General features: G+C 55.2%; 2 protein-coding genes across 3 annotated transcripts; both read right to left on the bottom strand.

Moving 5' to 3' along the window:
- Positions 1 to 668: 668 nt before the first annotated feature.
- On the bottom strand, positions 669 to 4,714 carry ULK3 (unc-51 like kinase 3). 2 transcript variants are annotated; one of them, XM_030955297.1, is made up of 16 exons: positions 4,528 to 4,714; positions 4,108 to 4,248; positions 3,810 to 3,930; positions 3,602 to 3,706; positions 3,380 to 3,523; positions 3,217 to 3,299; positions 2,984 to 3,139; positions 2,805 to 2,910; positions 2,649 to 2,689; positions 2,458 to 2,560; positions 2,285 to 2,349; positions 2,089 to 2,167; positions 1,965 to 2,005; positions 1,837 to 1,884; positions 1,708 to 1,762; positions 669 to 1,552 (listed from the first exon to the last, which is right to left on the bottom strand). In XM_030955297.1, the coding sequence occupies exons 1-16, from the start codon at positions 4,627 to 4,629 to the stop codon at positions 1,536 to 1,538; spliced, it is 1,407 nt and encodes a 468-aa protein (XP_030811157.1). In that variant the 5' UTR covers positions 4,630 to 4,714; the 3' UTR covers positions 669 to 1,535. The 2 variants fall into 2 exon arrangements, with proteins under 2 accessions (XP_030811157.1, XP_030811156.1); XM_030955296.1 differs by having other exon boundaries at positions 3,380 to 3,706.
- Positions 4,715 to 4,875: 161 nt separating this feature from the next.
- On the bottom strand, positions 4,876 to 19,233 carry SCAMP2 (secretory carrier membrane protein 2). The gene is made up of 9 exons (XM_030955459.1): positions 19,099 to 19,233; positions 13,696 to 13,776; positions 12,694 to 12,783; positions 11,819 to 11,936; positions 11,049 to 11,177; positions 10,464 to 10,623; positions 9,860 to 9,961; positions 7,308 to 7,425; positions 4,876 to 6,265 (listed from the first exon to the last, which is right to left on the bottom strand). Exons 1-9 carry the CDS (start codon positions 19,153 to 19,155, stop codon positions 6,119 to 6,121), a joined length of 1,002 nt encoding a protein of 333 aa, XP_030811319.1. The 5' UTR covers positions 19,156 to 19,233; the 3' UTR covers positions 4,876 to 6,118.
- Positions 19,234 to 19,271: the final 38 nt, after the last annotated feature.

Below are 19,271 nucleotides of genomic sequence, written 5' to 3' on the forward strand. Positions count from 1 at the left end.
CGGCTGCCGCAGCCGCCACGGGCTGGGGGAGGACACGGGCTGGGAAAGCACTTTAAAGCCTCAGGGTATAATCTCTGCTCTGAATAATAATGATAATAAGAGTAAAAAGAGATAAAAAAGAGTTAAAAAAGATACAGAAGTGCATCGTCGCATCTGCCCGGGAAGCTCCGCGCCGCTTTGAGCAAGGAGCAGCCGGCACTGGGTGGGATGTGGGGGGAGGCTGTCTTGGGAAGAGGCCGTGGCTCAGAATATCTGTGGGACACCCCAAAAATCCCCCTGTTGCTCGCCTCAGCCCTTCTGCTTTCCCTCATGGCCCAGCCCGGCCCTTCCTCACCCGCCACAAAAATCTATTGGAGAAAACAGGATTTTACGTAATGGTTCGTGTTGTTCTGCTCCGTGTTTTCCACACACACACACAAAAAAATAAAAAGATGGGAAGTGAAAACAAGGTCAAACCTTGCTTTGGCTGCCTCGTGTCCCTGGGGAGCACAGGAAGGGAGAGCACTGCTGGAGCAGAGGAGGGGACACCCCAGCTCTGCTCCTGGGGGAACAGGGACCAGGGTCTCCTGCCTGCCTCAATGGCTCCAGGACCCCAGGCAGCCTCTGGGTCCTGGGCTTGCCTGGGGACCCTTCTTAGGATTAAATCACAAACCCGAGTGCAGAGGAGGTGGAGAAATCAAAATTAAAGTTTATTAAAGACAATAAATTACATTCCCTTGAGATACAGTAGATTTTGAGACAAGTACCTTGTTTTGCAGGACAGGCAACATCAGCACCCTGTAACAATGACTTCTGGGAGCATGATTTGGATGTTGGGGGTGCCAGGGCCCTGAGGAGTGGAGCAGGGCAGGCAGGATGCTAAGAGTGTCTCCCTGAAGGTGACTGACTGCTGCTCGTGCCCAACTCAATCGGTCCCCGCTGAGCACTGCTCACGGTTGTGACACTGATGATGCAGCCAGTACCTGTCAGGCTCCAGGTTTAGGAAGGAAAAGCCTCATTCCCAGTGCTCCAGCAGCGAGAGGCAGGGAGGTATGGCCGGGCTGGGCCAGTGCAGTGGCTGCTGGGTGGAGGCTGGACGAGCAGCAGTGGATGCAGAGGTAGATGCTGGGCGAGCAAGGCACAGCGGAGCATCCCTGCCCACCCTCAGCTCCCGGCCGGATTTGTGGGCTCCCCCAGAATTTGGGAGGTGGAAGAACCACCCAGCTGAAAAAGCAGGGGGGATGTCCTGCCAGAGCCCAGTGCCAGGATAAAAATACCCTTCCCGTGGAGCCAGCGGAGGGAATTAGAGTGGAATAACCCGCCCGCTGTGCCAGGGGAGGCTGCGGCAGCAGACGGCCGAGGCAGGGCTGGCAGGGAAATGAGCCAGCGCCTGCGAGAGGGGCAGATGGCCCTGCTGACCCCCCCGGGGCTGGGATCCCGAGAGTGACCCCCCAGGAGGCACCCCTGGGGTGGGGGGACGGAAGCCAAAGCCTTCCCTTGGTGCTGGTGTCTCCTGCCAGGGCAGCGAGCAGCATCCCGCGGGGCAGCTCCGGGGGTCACTGCAAGGTACAGGCTGTGCCGGGGCACAGGGGGGCACTCACCGGGCTGCCCCCGCCCCTGCCACCCCCTGGGCAGGCTCCCGGGGGCACAGGGCCCGTGCTGGGTGGGGTTGGGATCAGCCTCGGGCTGGGGAATATTCCCCAGTCCCCGTGGCAAAGGGCGACTCACCGCTCCGGACGGACTCTGCCAGTGCCTCTTTGCCCATGGATTGTGCCTCCCGCATCTGCCAGGGGAGAGGGGGATTTTCCAGCCTCCATCCTCCCCCAGCACCCTCCAGAGCCCCCCCAGACATCATACCTTGATCTGATCCTTCAGGTACTCAGCTCGAGACATCAGGGTCTGGATCTGGTGGGGAGAGAGAGAGAGGACACAGTCCCTCGGGGCCAGGCCAGCGGGGACAGCAGTGTCCCAGGGTTGGCACTCACCTCTGCGTGGAGCAGCTCCCGCCGCCGTCCCGCTGGCTCCGCTGCAGGGGAAACGTGCCAGGGCATGAGGGACGGGAGCAGGACCCATCCTTGCCCTAAAAGCCCGGCCTCAGTCCCAACTCACCGGCCAGCAGCAGCAGCAGCTCCCCCAGGCTCTGCTGGTACAGCTCCAGGGCGTCACTGTCATCCCTGCCCTCCTCCTCCTGCAAGAGGCCCCGGGGGCTGGCTGTGGTTGGTGGGGTCCAGCAGCCCCCTCCCCACCAGGTCTGCACCTTCCCCTTCCCTCAAGGGGTGAGGGGACCCCCAGGGCCACCCCTCACCTTGGCAATGGCAGCTGAGGCCACTTCCAGCGCCGCGCAGAGCCGAGGTTTGTCCTTGGCCATCTCTGCAAGGGGACACGGGGATTGCCCAAAACCTCCACCCTTCAGCCCAAAACCCCACCACGGCCCCTGCCAGCTCTGACACCGGGGGATGGGCAGAAATCACTCACTACCTTTAAGGAGCTCTCTGGCCGGGTTTCCTTTCTCCAGGAGGTTCTTGTTGCTGGAGGTGACCAACACCTTCAGCTCCTCTGCTCTGGAGATGTACTGCCTCACCTGTGCACATTTTGGGGGTCAGGAGACCCCCGATACGGGGTGCAGAGGATAGGGGTGCTGCCCCCACCCCCCCAGGATTTTGGCTCACCTTGGCCCGGATGGCTTCTTTGCGCCGCATGTCGCTCTCATCTAAGGGGGAGAACAACCAAACACAGGGGTGGGTGGGCTAAAAAGTGGCCTCCCTTGGGGTGCTGCCCCCCCAGAAATACAGCCAGACCCCACACAGGCCCCAGGGGGGACTCACAGTGCAGTGCTGGCACGAAATACTCCAGGGCTTTGCGGTAGAGGGAGAAGGCAGCAGCGGCGTCTCCCTCCTGATCCTTCCTCACCGCCTCCACCACCAGGTCGGTCTGGGGGACACAGGGGGGGTCTCAGGGCTTGGAACGGCCCCGTTGCCAGGCAGCAGCCCCCAGCCCCGCTCACCGCCTTGCCCAGGCTCTCGGGGCCGGGCACGTGCTCCATGTCCACGAAGGGGTGGGCAAAGAAGCACTCGAAGGAGATGCGCTTCCGAGGGTCCCTCTCCAGCAGCTGTCCCAAGAGATCCCGGCATTCCAGAGAGAGCTGGGGCCGGCTGGGAAGCTAGGGAGGGAAGGGGCTGAGCTCACTGAAGGCTGTGAGACTCCCCCACAGCCCCATCCCATCCCACCCCATGTTACCTCCACAGCCCGGTCGCTGCGGATCTTCTCCTCCAGCTCGGCGAAGGAGCGGGAAGCGAAGGGCGGCTTCCCAAAAAGTGCTTCTGCAAGGAGAAAAGGGGAGATGGAGAGGGGGGAACCAGCCCTGAGTAGAGCCCCCTGGAGCAATAAAAGCCAAACCCACCATAAAGGATGACACCCACAGACCAGAGGTCTACGCGGGCGTCGTAGTGCTGCCGACACACCATCTCGGGGGCCATGTAGAGCGGGGAGCCACGCAGCACGTGCTTCTCGTCCCACGGGGACATGTACTGAGCAAAGCCGAAATCTGCCGGGCAGAGAGCTCGTGGGGGCACAGGGAGAAGGGATTTGCCCCCTGCCAGCCCCTGCCAGGGGCTGCTCTGACCTGCCAGCTTCAGCTGAGGGTTCTCCGGGGCGCTCAGGAGGATGTTCTGCGGCTTCAGGTCTAGGTGGGAGATGTTGTGGTCGTGGAGGAACTTCAGGGCACAGGCTGGGCGGGTGGATGGCCACGTGAGAGCACAGCCCTGCGCCCCAAAACCCTGGGGGAGGGTCCCCAGCAGAGGCAGGGTGGGAGCCAGGCGGGGTGGCCTCACCGAGCTGCTGCAGGAAGACGCGTGCCACCTTCTCAGGGAGCATCCGGCGCATCCGGATGAAGCGGGACAGGTCCCCCCCGGCACAGAACTCCATGATCAGGTAGATGTGGTCACTGTCCCACTGCGAGGCAATGAGACCCCGCCGTGCCACCCCAGCCAGTCCCACCCACACAGCTTCACCTGGACCAGTTTGCCCAGTTGCTGGCACCAAACCCCACGGACACACCCGTGGGAAGTGGGGATGGATCCAAGACGGAGTAGCTCTGGCTCAGAGCCCCCCGGGAAGCCTTCAGCCCACCTGGAAGTCCTTGAGCTCCACGATGTTGGGATGGCGGATCGTCTTGAGGATCTCGATCTCTGTCAGCAGGTTCTCCACCGATGCCCGGTTCAGGCTCCTCTTGTTGACACACTTGATGGCCACCACCTCACGTGTGTCCCTCTGTCAGGAGGGGGGGAAACGCTGGACCCCCACCCAAACAGCCACCGCGGGTGGGGAGTGAAGGGAAGGAACCCCTGCAAGGGGGTGGCAGGTGCCAGGCGAGGGCTATGGGGGTGGTAGCCCATGTGGAGGGCTGGAAAATGGGGGGGATACCCCATGTGGAGGGCTGGAAAATGGGGGGGATACCCCATGTGGAAGGCTGGAAAACGGGTGTCCCACACGAGTGGGGGGGCAGATTCAGGAGCAAAAAGGCGACCCCCGCGGCGGGCTCGGCCCTACCTTCCTGTAGGCCTTGTAGACGGTGGCGTAGGTGCCGGAGCCGAGGGGCTCGGTGAGGATGAACTCGTCGAGGCGCGGCGGGGCCCAGGCGGGCCCGGCCATGGCTCCTCCGGAGCCCCGGTCCCGGCACTCGGGGCCCGGGAGCCGCTTCCGCCTTCCCGGCGCGCCGCGGCACAGGCCACGCCCACAGCCACGCCCCCATATAACACAAGCCACGCCCACAGCAACCATGGCCACGCCCACGCATTTCATCTCCACGCCCTTGGCTCCACCTCGTCAATATTGGACACGCCCCCAACCCGCCAATCACAACAGGCCACGCCCCCCCGCCGCTGCACGGGCGCCGTGTCTGGACCACATGAACAATTTTTTATTAATAATTTTTTAAACATTAAAAGATCAGACGCAGGGGGAAAAAAATCCAATGATACAGGAGGAAAAGGGTGTAAAAATACCGATTTCTGTATCCCAGCGCCCCCCGCCGCCCCTCACCGGCACAGGAGGGCGGTCTGATACAACCCCAGCCCGGTAAAGGGGCACCGCAAAGCCAAATCTGCTTAATTAAACCCCCTCCCACCACCCAAACCACGGGGCTGAGGGAGGGAGAGGTGGGAACCTGCCTCCATCCGCCCTCTGCGCCCCAAGGGATATCCCATCTTGGGATGCAGCTGAACACACATGGAAACAGTTCCTTCCCAGCTAAAAAATAAAACTTAAACTCGTCGGGAGGAAGGCAGGGAGGAGCCTTCCCTGGAGAAAGACTCATTCGAGGTTAGCTGGAGAAGGGCGTCACAGGCACTGTGTGACCCGGCATCCTCAGCTGCCCCAAGCCTGAGCTGGGATCCAAACCAAAATCCCTTTTCCCCTCCCTCTCCTTGGTCTCAAGTCACTGAGAAGACTCCGCCTCCACCGATCCCTTCTCCCCCTCTCCGTGCCCAGGGCTGGCACCTGCAGGATCCTCCTGGAAGCAAGGGATGTGCCCTGGGGGGACCAGGGGAAACACATCCCCCCCCCACAAACTCCCCCCTGCTCCCAGATTTTCCTTCGTGGCTCTCAGGAAGCCCAGCAGTTATGAGGTCAAAATACAGCATTGTGTGAGTGTAATAAACCAAAAGTACAGTTTCTGTTCTTAAAATTAACGACATCAACTACATGCACGTTACAAAACCCTCCCGAAACAGCAGATAATCAAATTCTTCATAGCAAAGGCCAAGAGAAGAGAGAGTAAAATCAAAAACCTGCTTCCCCTCATCTTCCTGCTACAGACAGAGTGAGGGGAGGAAGAGACAAACACCTGGAAGGTCCTGGAGAGAGGAATATTTGCCTCAGAGAATGTCTTCCCCCATCTCCCCACACCCTAAAACAAGACAGGGAAAAGGAATCATCATCCAAACCGTAGCTCAGCTGAAGCCAAAAAAAAACCTCTTCTCATCAGGAGTGTCGGCATCACAGAGCTCACATGGTACCCCCAAAAAAAGTGCATTTTCAGAAAAAAAAAAAACAAAAACAAAAATAGAAGGTTGGGGAGATGAGGGCAGAGGAAACAAGAGGGAGGCAGCCCAGGAAGAAAGGCTGGATTTGCTGGGCAGGGTTAGTTCCCTCTGAAAGCACTCTGTGCAGCTGAGGAGGCTGCCCCAGCTGCTGCGTTCTGGAAGCTCCTGTTGGTGAGGATGCCTTGGGAAAACTCCTCCTGGGCCCTCTGGAAGCTGGCTCCTGTGCGCCGATACAGGGAATGCACCTGGGGACGACAGGGGAGGGAAAGAGGGATTGAAATCAGCCCGTGGCTGTGGGATTGCTGCACACACGCAGCTTGTCCTTGGCTAAGCAGCTCCCTGGACAGCTGCAGAGCATGGGCTGCAGCCAGTGGCTCCATGGCAGATTTCAGGAGAGCCTCATTTGCTGAAAAATGTGGAGCTCTCAGCAAAATTAGTGGTTTCAGTCCCAAAACTCCCCACACCATGATGGCTCAGGCTTAACTCAGTATTTACTGCAGGGCAGGACCTGAAGGTGCCAACAGCATCAGGTGTTTCCTTCAAGATAAAGCCAGGAGAGCAGAAGGAAGTACCAACAGAAAGAGGATGAGTCCAGCCTGTCCTTGGCTTCCCCCAAGCTCCATTTCTGCTGTTCCTGCAGAAATCCAGCCCTGCTGTTGGCAGGCAGGAGGAGGGAGGAGGGCTGGGTTTAGAACCAGTGGGAAGGCACTCACTGGGATCCCACCAGGCTTTGAAAGGCCCCACAATGCTGGGGGAGCAGTGACTGAAAATCCCTGGGTGCTGAACAGAGCCAAGGCCACCTCTGCTCTGCCAGCTCCAGGCATGACAAGGGGCAATGGCTTTAAACTGCCAGAGGGCAGGGTTACATGGGATACCTGGAAAAAAATCCTTCTCTGTGAGGGTGGGCAGGCCCTGGCACAGGTTGCCCAGAGAAGCTGTGGCTGCCCCTGGATCCCTGGAAATGTTCCAGGCCAGGTTGGACAGGGCTTGGAGCACCCTGGGATAGTGGAAAGCGTCCCTGCCTTTGGCAGGACGTAAGATGAGCTCCAAGGTCCCTTCCCAAATCATTTCATGATTCTATGACTCCAAAGGGAGGCTACTTCCCACTTCAAGACTGTCCAAAAAGTTTGGCATCACTGCAGGAGGCACAAGCAAAAACACTTTAATTAAAACCTCCTGACCCACCAATGCCCCCATCCCACCATCATTCCCAGGTGAGTGAAGGGAGGCATCAAACCCAGGAGCCCTGGGGGCAGCCTGAGCTCTGCTGGCCCCCGAGGAACTCACCTGCTTGAGGAGGAAGAGGGAGAGCACGGCGCAGAGCGTGAAGAAGGCTGCCACCACCATCATGATCACCACCACGGCCACGTTGCCGTGCACCTCCGACAGCGCCGCGATCCAGCCGCTGCCAGGGACAGGAGAGAGAGGGGCTGGGCATGGACAGCATTCCAGCACAGCTGGAGCACGGCAGGGAGCACAGCCAGCCGTGCTGCAGGGGAAGGTTACAGGGCAGCACAAAACCAAGCAGCTGTGGAAACGGGAGCCTGGAGCTCGTCCAGGCCTTTGTTTTGGGGATAGAGTTTCCATTAGCATTTTTAGAGGAGGATTGTGCTCATCCCACCCACATTCCAGCCCTGTGCCCTCCCCTCAGGCAGCAAAATCAATACCCTTGGCGCCAACAGTGACTTCCATGGGCACCTTCTCAAAATTCAGCCAAGTGGGGTAAAGATAGGCTGGAACAGCTGAACTGGGAGAGATCAGCTGGCAGGTCTGGAGCCTGGACATAAGTGTGACCCTGACAGGGATGAAAGGGTCGGGAGCAGGAGGGAGAGGCAGGAAGGGATGGAGGTGGTGAAACCCTGGCTGCTGTGGCTGCTCCATCCCTGGAAGTGCCCCAGGCCAGGCTGGATGGGGACTGGAGCAACCTGGGATAGTGGAAGGTGTCCCTGCCCATGGTCCTTCCAACCCAAAGCATTCTGTGATTCCACCATTCTAAGTTCCAGACACTGGGAGTTGTTGAAGGGAAGGGACAGGGAAAATTCACAGAGTTACCAGCACTTGGCTGTGGCTGAAAATACCAAGACACCTCACTCAGAACACCTTCCTGGGTGCTGGAGAAAGGAACCTTTCCAAGTGCTCCACCAACACACCGTGTGCCAGCAGCAGCAGGAGGGATGGGTCCCATCCCATGTGTGGCACCGCTCCTGGCAGCACAGTGAAGCAGAAAGGCACACCACACACTGCAGCCAAAAATACCCATGCTGGCTGGCAGCCGGGAACTGAGCAGAGAGCTGCAGGCAGCCTCTCCAGGGCAGACTGAACCCTCTCCCCATCCCCCGTGACTCGGGCAGGGGGGAGGCAGGGACAGCGCTGCCCACGGGCCCTTCTGCAGGCACAGGGCAGAAATAGACAGCAGCTCCTGCCTGGAGGCTGCCCTGGGACAGGCACCACGGGCTGCTGACCTTCCCTGAGCTCCCTGACTCCAGAACAGGCTGCTGACCTTCCCTTCCCGGAGCTCCCTGATTCCAGAATGGGAGCTGCTAACCTCACCCCGAGCTCCCTGATTCCAGAACAGGCTGCTGACCTTCCCCTGAGCTCCCTGATTCCAGAACAGGCTGCTAACCTTCCCTGAGCTCCAGAATGTACTGCCAACCTTCCCTGAGCTCCAGAACAGGCTGCTAACTTTCCCTGAGCTCCAGAACAGGCTGCTGACCTTCCCTGAGCTCCAGAATGTACTGCCAACCTTCCCTGAGCTCCAGAATGGACTGCTAACCTTCCCTGAGCTCCAGAACAGGCTGCCAACCTTCCCTGAGCTCCAGAACAGGCTGCTGACCTTCCCTGAGCTCCAGAATGTACTGCCAACCTTCTCTGAGCTCCAGAATGTACTGCCAACCTTCTCTGAGCTCCAGAATGGACTGCTAACCTTCCCTGAGCTCCAGAACATGCTGCTAACTTTCCCTGAGCTCCAGAACAGGCTGCTGACCTCCCCCTGAGCTCCAGAATGGACTGCCAACCTTCCCTGAGCTCCCTGACTCCAGAACAGCAGCTGCAGCAGGGGCAGCAAGGTGACAGGAAAGGCTGTGCTCTCCCTGCAGGGCACAGCTGCTGGCATGAGGCTGCTGGATCTGCTCCAAAAGCCCAAGCTCACCCTTCTGGACAATGTCACTGAGAAAGGGAGAGGCTAAAAGCCTCTCTGCTTATCTCAGCCCACCAAGCACACGCTCCAGAGGGATTCAGGAAGAGTTTGGGGACAGAGTTGGGGTGGTAGCAGCAGTATGAGGCTGAGCAGTACCCAGATTTCAGGTCAGAGATCCCTCAGCCCCACACTGCTGTCAGGGAAGGCTCCAGTTTGAACAAGGCAGATCTGGTTCACACCAGAGGAGCAAATATGATCTGTACTGAGTGAGGGAAAAGAGGCACAGAAGAGTTCTCAAAGAATCACAGAACAGTTTGGGTCAGAAGGGGCCTCCAAACTCATCACATTCCACCTCCCTGCCATGGGCAGGGACAATTCCCACTATGCCAGCGTGCTCCAAGTCCCATCCAACCCAGCCTTGGACACTGCCAGGGATCCAGGGGCAGCCACAGCTGCTCTGGGCACCCTGTGAGGGAAAGATTCCTGCCCAATATCCAGTAATTCACATCCTCCCCTTCACACACTGGGATTAGGATGGGAAGAGCAGAGAAGGGAGGCAGCTGAGACCTGCCATGAGCTGAGAGAGGAAAAACACAGCAGAAAGAACAGGCAGCTGTCAGAAGCAGGTCCCAAAGCTCCTGCCAGTCACAGCCCCAGTGAGAAAAAGGATGTGTGACATGGCAGGCAGCAAAGCCAAGCTCACCTGTCTCCCCAGCCAGGAATTCCAACAGCCTGGATGATGTAGATTGCTATTTGGCAGAAGAAGATGAAAAAGAAGACGAAGAAGCTGAAGGAGCTGTCAGACCTGCGAGAGAGATGGCAACAGGAGTGAAACCTGTGATCCTTGCACTGAGCCTCTGCTCTGAGAGGAGAGGAACAGCTTCAGTGAACTTCTTTCTCCAGGGAAGAGCTGTTGAGGGGAGGAATTTGGGCACCTAAATGTGTCCACTGCAGATGCAGTGCTCTGCCCAGAGCAAGATGGGGTGAAGGCAGCTCCCTCAACAAACACAGTGTGCTCGACATCAGTGTACCAAACAGTGTCTTAGGAATGAATAAAGTGAATAAAAAATGAATTCAAAGTGTCCTCTGTCTGCCTAGGCTTGGATTTCAGGATGAAAAAGGATCACCATAATTAAGTTCTATCAGACAGATCTAATATGTTTAGCAACACAGTGGTTTGGGTTTATCTAATGATGCAAAGAGCTGGAAAAATCCTGAGGGCAAAACACGATGGGAACAGATAAACCCAAAGCTCCTCCCACTAAGAGATACATCCCTGTTACAGAAAAAACCAACCCAGTACTTGCCTGAAAGCCTTGTAAATTGGTCGGTACCAACAGAGAAAGGCACAAGGGGTGAATAAAATTAACCACAGAATGGAGAGCCCAAAGTCCACTCCTCTGCTGTTGTCCACTGTGAACCACGCCAGGCAAGCCAGCAGGTTTAGGAGCAGGGTGATGGAATGCACTGTTTGGGGTGGGAGAGAGAGAAAAACAACATCAGCAAGCTCTTGGAAACTCCAAAGCATCTCCAGTGTCTCACTGAACACAGGGAGAGATGCAGAAATTAAGGTGACTTTGGGCCATCTCATTTCCCTGCCTCCCTCAGAAGGGAAACAGAGCTTGACCTAAGAAGCTCATCTGATCCTGCTGCTCACGGCCAAATCTTAAATAGGTGCTCAAGCCTCCATTAAACAATTAAAATTTTGTCATGAATGAGCTATTCCCAAAGCATAAACTCGAGGTTCTTCACATTTACCTTCATAAGTAAGAGGGAAACCTGACTTTAGCCTTGCAGACAACACCGACAGCATTTACAGTGTGACAGAGCTCAGCTTTGCACACAGAACCTCCTCCAAAAGAATTGTGACTGCAGGTGAGGCCATTACTTACACATCCACAAGTAATAGAGCATCTTGCATATCCGCTGGTAGTCAGCTGGGATGTCTGCAGAGAAGTCCTGATAGAAGCAGGGCTTGATGGGACACCTCTTGGGGAGAGGAGGCCAGTTGTTCTGCCTCGCTGTGGGAGGGAGGAAGGAGCAGCTCTTCACTTGCTCTTCTCTCATTCAAAGACTAATTCCCAGCTCAGAATTTCCAAGCAGTTGTTCAGCTATTGTTTAATTCATGCATTAAAACCTTGGCAGAGCCCAGGGGTTGGGCAGCTCCTACATCTGAGCAGGCAGCACAGCAGGAATGGGATAAACTGCTGGCACAGCAGCTGTGTGCAGGGGTTTTCCCTTGAAAAAGGCAGAATTCCCCTGCACTGGCCAAAGGGCCATCACAGCCACCATCACTCAGCCCTGCAAGCCCAGATTCAGCCACTTCAAACCAAGATTAGGGGAAAAATATTGGGTTCCTGTGGTTAAAAGAGTGTTGAGGCTGAGGAGAAGAGCTTTGCTGCTGTCAGTGAGAAGCCTCAGCGTGGCAGAGTCACTCACCAGCTCTGACACGGGCACACATCAGTGCTTGAGAGCTTTTGGTGGTGAAATGCAGCTGCTTGAGGGCAGGGACCCAGCAGAGCTGGCCTCCAGCATCCCACCTTCCCATCTTGGAAGCTGTGGGATGCCAGGCACTGTCCCAGAAGGGTTGCCACAGGGAGTTTTCCTGAAATCCTGGCAAACCAAGGGACCCAGGCTGCCCTGGGCAGGAGTCAGTACTCACGGTCGATGCTGGCTGCGTGGCTCTGCAGTTCCCTTTCCTTCTTCTCCAGCTCAGCTGCCTTCCTCTCTAGCTCTGCCTGCTGCTGGAGCAGCCCTGCCTGTGCTGCTGCAGCCACGGCCTGGGGAGGGGACAAACATCAGAGAGGTCAGCCCTGGCCTGCCCTGGGCTGTGGTGGCACCACTGGGTGCCAGGCTGGGAAGGAAGCAGGACATAGGGTGACATGAAAGCTCAGCCCCTGACACCTTGGGCACAGGGTGGCGTGAAAGCTCAGCCCCTGACATCTTGATTCTGCCACTGGAGGACAAAATCAAGTTATCCTACAGGAAGTTAGGGCTGGCAGGAGGAGCTTATCCACAGCTTCTTCTACCTCACACTTCACCTGACTGCTCTGAGCTCATCACTCCAGAGTGGTGAGCAGGGCTCCTGGGCTTACCAGGACAATCCCCTTCCCAGCTGCCTACCACACGTCTTAAGGATCACTTCTACCTGTTTTGTATTCTGAGAAATTATTCTTTCTCCCAGCTCTTTGGATGAGGTGGTGCTGGCAGCTGGGTACTTGCATTTATTCTCCTGGCACTGAGCGTGTCTGACCAGACACCAGAACTAAGCTAAAAGCATTAGCAGGATTCATTCCAGGATTTCCAGAGGGAAGCCAGAGCCAACAGGACACAACGCAAAGCAAGCTCTGCCACCAGAGGGACAGGGAAGGAGATAGAAGAAGAACTCTAGGCGCGTATTCCCTACAAAGATCTGCCTCAGAAATACAAGTTGAAAAGCCCACCTGCAGCTTCCCAGTGCCCACCCCAGGGAATGCTGTGCTCCCAGAGGCCCTGGGAGCTGGAGGAGGCTGGGAGGGCAGCCCAGAGGGGCTGTACCTGTGGTGTGGGCTCCACAGATGTCTGCAGCACAGCAGGCTGCGAGTGGCCCGAGGGCTGCACCGCCGGCGTCGTCCGCGCCGCATTCGTCTGCGAGAGACAGGGGCCAGGAAAAACAGGGCAGGAGAAACACAAAGGGCTCTTGGTGAATTGTTTAAAGCACAAATCTCGCCTTCCTGCCCTCCTTCTCCCACCTGGCTCATGGCAGCAGCCAGGGAATAAGAGTGAGGCTCTCCCAGCCATCCCTCAGTGGCCAGGGCAGCTCAGCTCCCAGCCCAGGGAGGAAATAAATGCTACAGTGCCCTGGCCACAAACCATCTTCCCCTTCACACTTCACGGGGCTTCCCTGGGAGCCAGCAGCCAGCTGGAGAGGAGCTGTTCCATGCCTGTGGAGAGCTCCAGCTGGGAGCTCATTACTGCTCCAGTGCAGGAGCAATTTCCCTCTCCTGCACACCATGAGCCACATCCACGGGGAAATCTAGAGTTGTGCTGTGATGGCCCCAATGAGGGGAGAGAATGATGCACCTGACTCCATTGATATTAGAAGGTTAATTCATTACTTTATTATACTATATTATTCTATAAATCTAAAACTGAATCTGCCCAGCACTCACTCTGCACACACTGCTTACCTTGCCCTGTATCTCATGACTGTCATTCAACAGCCCTGACACACACACACACACTCTTGGCCCTGATAGCCAAGGAAACAAAACACCATCACTTTGGGTAAAAAAATCTCTATGTTGTATTCTACTTCTGCACAAACACAGGGAGAAAAAATGATAAGATTTGTGTTTTCTTTCTCTGAGGTTCAGAGAATGTGAGCCCCAGAAATATTCTTGGGAAGAATTGTGCTTTGCTTTTCTCTGTGAAGAGAAATGTGGGGCTACAGAAATCAGCCGTGAATTCCTCTTTTTTTAAGCTGCACCTATCAAGGGACCTTCTACACCACTAAAAGCAGCACCAGGCACACAGAGCACAAGGACACGTGGCACTTACCCGCTGGGAGCTCTCAGAAAAGGGGTTGAATTCATCCAAGCCACTTTGGCTGGTGTTTGTGAGCTGTGTCACCGAGGGGTCCTGCAGGGACAGAGCACAAGGAGAAATCAGCACTGGATATGGGCTATCACCACTGATAGCACTGAATTGTTCAGTTTGGAAAAGGCCTTTAAGAACACCAAGTCCATCTTATCCATGCTGCCTGCTTTCCATCTGCTTGGTAGCTGGGAATTTGAGGGCGTGAAACATATCCCTGCCACAGGGAGATGGCCCTGGCTGGCATGGAATTTAAATATCCAAGGAGATGACTACCAGCAAGGCAAGACTTGTCAGAAGAAATAATCTCCTGTTCAGCCAAGAGGGATGTCTGAACAACCACAACTTGCTTTTGGCACAGGAATACCTTGTGCAGGTTACTTCTGCTCACCTACAGCGAGTTATTCCTAATTTCCAGGGATTTGGATTCATCCACCCATGGTCAGGATGCTGCTGGGCCTCACAAAGCAAGCATGGAGCCACATAAAATGAGGTTTTAGACACAGCTGATCGTGGCTGAGAGAGGCTGGCAAGCTAAAATGCCGATGATTGCTCTGGATAAGTGAAACACTCAGGAAAATTGAGCTGGAGGTGTGACACCAATTATTTTAGGAGGTTTTAATGCTGCTGGCATAACAGCTCTCACTTCCACTCGCAGCACCTCCCACTCGTCTTTTAAACATCCTCTGATGTTTTAAAACAGGCTCTGTGCACTTCAGAACACCTCCCTCCCCTCACCTGCAGGGTTTTTACACAGCTGTTTTTATCTCCTCTTTTCCACCTACTCCTTTGCAAGCAGAGGTTCCTCTTGGGCAGCCAAGTGCCACCCTCTGGAGAACTCTTCTCCCACTTATCCCAGCAACGAGGCCCTTTTTGAACTCGGAAATCCTCCCGGCCTGGCAACCCGAGAGCTGGGCGGGGCTCAGAAAATTAAAAAGTGGCTTCTCCTCCCTCCCTGAGCACCTCGTGCGTCCAGACCAGCCCTTCTAATTTGGTGCTCCACGGGGGGAGAAGGAACCGAGGCTGCCCCGGGGCGTGCGGGGCTGACGGAGCCGGGGCACGGAGGAAAATCCCTCTGGAGCCATTCCCGAGTGTGAAAAATGCCTTTTTTCTGATTGGTTTTTCGCAAATATTAAAATTAATATTATATGTGTCATGTTAGAAAGTTATGCTGCATTAATTTTCTTAAGTAGTGGGTTAAATATAGTTTTAGGTTACAACATAATGTTAAAATAGAAACTATGCTATGTAGGATACTTTTTTTAAAGAGAGGACTCCTAGCGAGACAGCAGCCACAGGACACCTAAATCTTTCAGAAAAAAAGAATTTATTGCCCTCTTATCAGAAGAAACGAACTTCTTCCTGCCTTGCTCAGCCCTGAGATGCCGTCAGGATTCAGAGGAAGAAGCTGACACCGACCAGACAGAATCCTGTGTTTGAATGGAATTTATGCATCATGTATGAGGTGTATGAATATGCAACAGGTTATTGTTTTTAAGGGTTAATCCTGTTAATGTGTGTCCTTTTTCGGGCTTATGCTGACCAGAAAAAGGCACCCAGACATCCATAACTCTTTGTTTCTATTGTCTCATATTGTCCTAATTCAAACTGTACAACATTTTTATTACTCTAATTATATCGCTATTTTTATAACCATTTTATTACTATTAAACTTTTAAAATTTTAAAAAGAAGCGATTGGCGTTTTTCACACGGGGCTCTAGCGCAGCCTGGTGCTGAGCAGGAGGCACAGGGAGCAGTTAATGAGTAACTGCAGAGCTCCTGCAGGGCAGGCACTCCCCACCAACAGGTCACACTCGTTTGTGAATCACCTCTCATTCTCCGATGCTGCTGCTCGGGGAAGTTCAGCTCCCCAGCGAGGAAAGGCTGCAACAAGTGGGAAGAAGCAGCAGGACTGCCAGGCCGCAGATAAAAAGGGCTTTTATTTAATTCCTGACTCCTCTGGAATCTCCAGCTGTGCAGAGATAAGGGCTGTCAGCACAAGTTTACACTTCCCCTCACGCACAGCAGCGCTGCCCATCAGCACAAACCCTTTAGTCCAGACTAAAGTCCAGCAGAAAACAACTGCACAAGGAAGGGAAACTCCCTTCAAGGTGTGGGAAGCGGAAAGTGAGAGCTGCACAACCCTCCAGAGACCCTGGGTGGGCAGGCTGGGAACAAGGAAAAATGCTACAGTACCACCATGAAATACACATTTTACTTCCCTTGGCTCATCTGCACCCAAAAGAAAGCTGGAGGCTCTCCAAGGGCAGGGAGAGCAGCACCACGGCTCCAGCTGCACCACAGTTTGATTCCCAAGGTAGACAAGCTGTCATCTCACTGCACAGCTTTAAAAAAATCACTTAATTAGGCTGTAAGGCCAAGGCTGAACTTGCCTGCTATTGTGCAAGCGTGTCTAAAATAGGAACCCAAAGAGCAGGGAATTTGCAACAAAGCTGAAGTGTTCGGACACGTGCCTGGGGAGGGCAGGAAGGAAAGCAGAGGGTGAAACACGGGCAGCAGCTCCTGTGAGCCTGGAGCAGGCAGCGAGGGATGAGGGAGCACCAGGAATGCAGAGATCAGCGAGGAGCTGCCCACAAACTTCATGTTTTACAGCTATTTTCTGCCAGCCAGCAGCAAAAGGCAGCTGACCCTCTCAGAAACAAGCCTTAGAAAGGAGCAGGAGACAAAGATTTAATTCAGAACCTCTTGGAGCCACAATAAGGGCGACAAGCCACAAAGCTTGTGCTCACAGATCAACAATTGGCTCGGCCTTCAGGGTGCCACGGGCAGATCCCATTTGCTGCCCTTCCAACCATCACTTCCTCGAGTGCCAGGGATGTGTGATGCTGTTTTTCATGGCTTCAGATGCCCCCAGCACAGAATAACTCCACATCTGGACCAAACTGCACTGCCAGGAATATTAAAACTATTTTCAAACGCAGCTTTAATGCAAATACAAAGTTGCTGTCATGCTGCTGAAAGGTTTGGGTACAACAGGTTTGTGCAAGGAATTCTATTTTTCCTTTTCTTTCTCTTCTCACAGATTAAAGAAACAAAATGAGAGGCCTCTCTAAATGAGATCAAGGAAAAAGAGCTCAACCTAGAATCACCTGGAACTTAACACAGTTGTCAAAATATCACAGTATTGCCCCAAATATAACCAGTCCTGTAGACTGAGGGTGCTGCCACTGCCTGGGAAATGCACTGAGAGAAATCTTGAGGATTTTGTTTTTGATATCTCTGGAAAGGACGGAACTTTCCAGCTCTGTCTGAAGCTGGAATCAAAGTTTTGGAGGCAGCTGCCACTTCCAGCAGGTTACTAGATAAAGGAAGGAAGTTAATCATCTCTCATTAACTGGTAACAATAAGTAACAGAGCAGCCAGAGATATTTTTAACAGGACCAAAGCAGCTTATTTCACACAAAGCTTGAAGAACATCATGAACAAAGCCGCCTGAAAAGGCAGAAACCCTGGTCACACCAGGATTTGAGGAGGATGAAGCAGTGAACTGGGAGCTCCAGCAAGGAGGGACAACCCTGGTGCTGTGGCAGGAGAGATCCACGGGCTGGGACACTGTCAGTGGGACACTGTCACCCCAGCACAGAGCCAGCACCTGGATCCAGCCCCTGGCAGGGAACAGGCTGTCCCACAGGCTGGGATTCCATTTCAAACCTGACCAACGAGGCTCCAGGAAGCAGCAGTCAAAAATTCCTCTCAACCAGCAGCTGGGGACTGGGGAATTTTTCTTGGGAAAAAAAAAAAAAAGGTAAGACAAAAACTTGCAGTCCCAAGAGGAGGGTACAGAACCTTCCACAAGGACCAGATGAGCTGCAAAGAGCTCTCACAGGGGAATCCACGGTGGGACATGTGTCAATCCTTGTTAAGTGAGCCAGACATGGGAGTTACTGCCTGGAAATCACCTTCAACCTTTTTTTGTTTGATCAGTGAATAAAGAGTGAGCACAGCCCTGTTCTGCCAGATACCAGGAGAGCTTTAATGTGCACAAAGCAGCTGAAGGGAGATGACAAGAAAGATGGAGACAGACTTTTTACAAGGGCCCAAAGTGACAGGAGAACAGAGAATGGCTTCAAACTGACAGAGATTAGATTGGATATTAGGAAATTCTTCCCTGTGAAGGTGGGGAGGCCCTGGTACAAGGTGCCCAGAGAAGTTTTGGCTATCCCTGAATCCCTGGAAATGTTTCAGGCCAGGTTGGACGGGGCTTGGAGCGGCCTGGGACAGTGGAAGTGTCCCTGCCCGTGGCAGAGGGTGGGACTGGATAAGCTTTAATTTCCCTTCTAACCCAAACCACTCTGTGATTCTAGGAATATTTACTTCCTCAAAGCCAAAGCAACAAATCCCATGTCCATGAACAGCAATATATTCCACTCCCCAGAAGGAACATCAGAGGAACACGATCATCCCAACTCTTCCCATTCCTGAGTCACGGGACCGTGTCAAAATGAAAGCGAGGAAGAAGAGAAAGAATTTTTTCACTCTGATTCCTCAAAAGACTCAGCTCTATCAACAAACAACTTCTGTTTGGCTCAGCCCTGAGATCCAAGGTCAGGAAAGCAGTCTTTCCTGTGCTCACATCCCAGGCAGGCAGCAGAGGTGAGGCTGGGCACCAGACCCTGACTGTCACACCACGGCACAGGGCCGTGCCAGGCCAGCTCCCTGCATCGGTGACCCCAATTTCCAGAGGTTAATCCCAGAGAGGAGAAACCCAGCGAGCACACACCAAGTCCTCAGTGACCTTAACAGCAATCCTCTGCTTTGAGCCACGAAATCCACAGCTGTGCCACGGGAACTCACTTCAAAGCTGAACCGCCTTAAAAACAAGCCCAGAGAGACACAGCGGACAACCAGCCCGGCACGCAGCACGGCCCAGAGAGCTCCAGCGATGGATTATTTTGAATAAGCCCTCAGAGCAGGCATTCCCAGCTGTGTGGGAGAGCCCCCCTCGAGGTGAGAGCAGCCGAGTGCGGGGACACAGCGGGAGGGACCCGGGGGGGGCACAGCGCTGCGGAAGGGGTTCGGGACCCCCGGCCGTGGCGGCGCGGGGAGCTGGGGAAGGAGCTGCAGAGAGGGGAGGAGATGGGACCGTGACCCGCGGGCAGACGGGAGTGCAGGGACCGGGAGCGGGACCTCGGGCTCGGGTCCAGGCCGCCCTCAGGGCCGGGGGTCGCGGCCGCCTCACGCCCCCCTGGTCCCGCCCCCTCTCTCTGATTGGCCGAGGCGCGGAGGAGCGGCTCCGCCATTGGCCGGCGGCGCTTCACTCAGTGCCACGTCCCGGCGTGCGGGGCACGGGGGCCCCGGCCGGGCCGGGCCGCGCCGGGGGAGGCCGCCCGCAACCCGCGCCCACCTGGAAGGGGTTGATGTCCACCGGGTCGGCGAACGGGTTGGTGTCGAAGCCCGACATGGGCGCGGTCCGCTCCTGCTCCGCTCCCGCCGCCGCCGCTCCTGGCGCTTCCGGGGCACCCGCGTGACCGGGAGCCGCGTGACGTCACGGCGGCGCGCTCAGCTCGCGCGGGGTTA

The sequence above is a fragment of the Camarhynchus parvulus genome, chromosome 10, assembly GCF_901933205.1.
Source record: "Camarhynchus parvulus chromosome 10, STF_HiC, whole genome shotgun sequence".
NCBI classification, from domain to species: domain Eukaryota; kingdom Metazoa; phylum Chordata; class Aves; order Passeriformes; family Thraupidae; genus Camarhynchus; species Camarhynchus parvulus.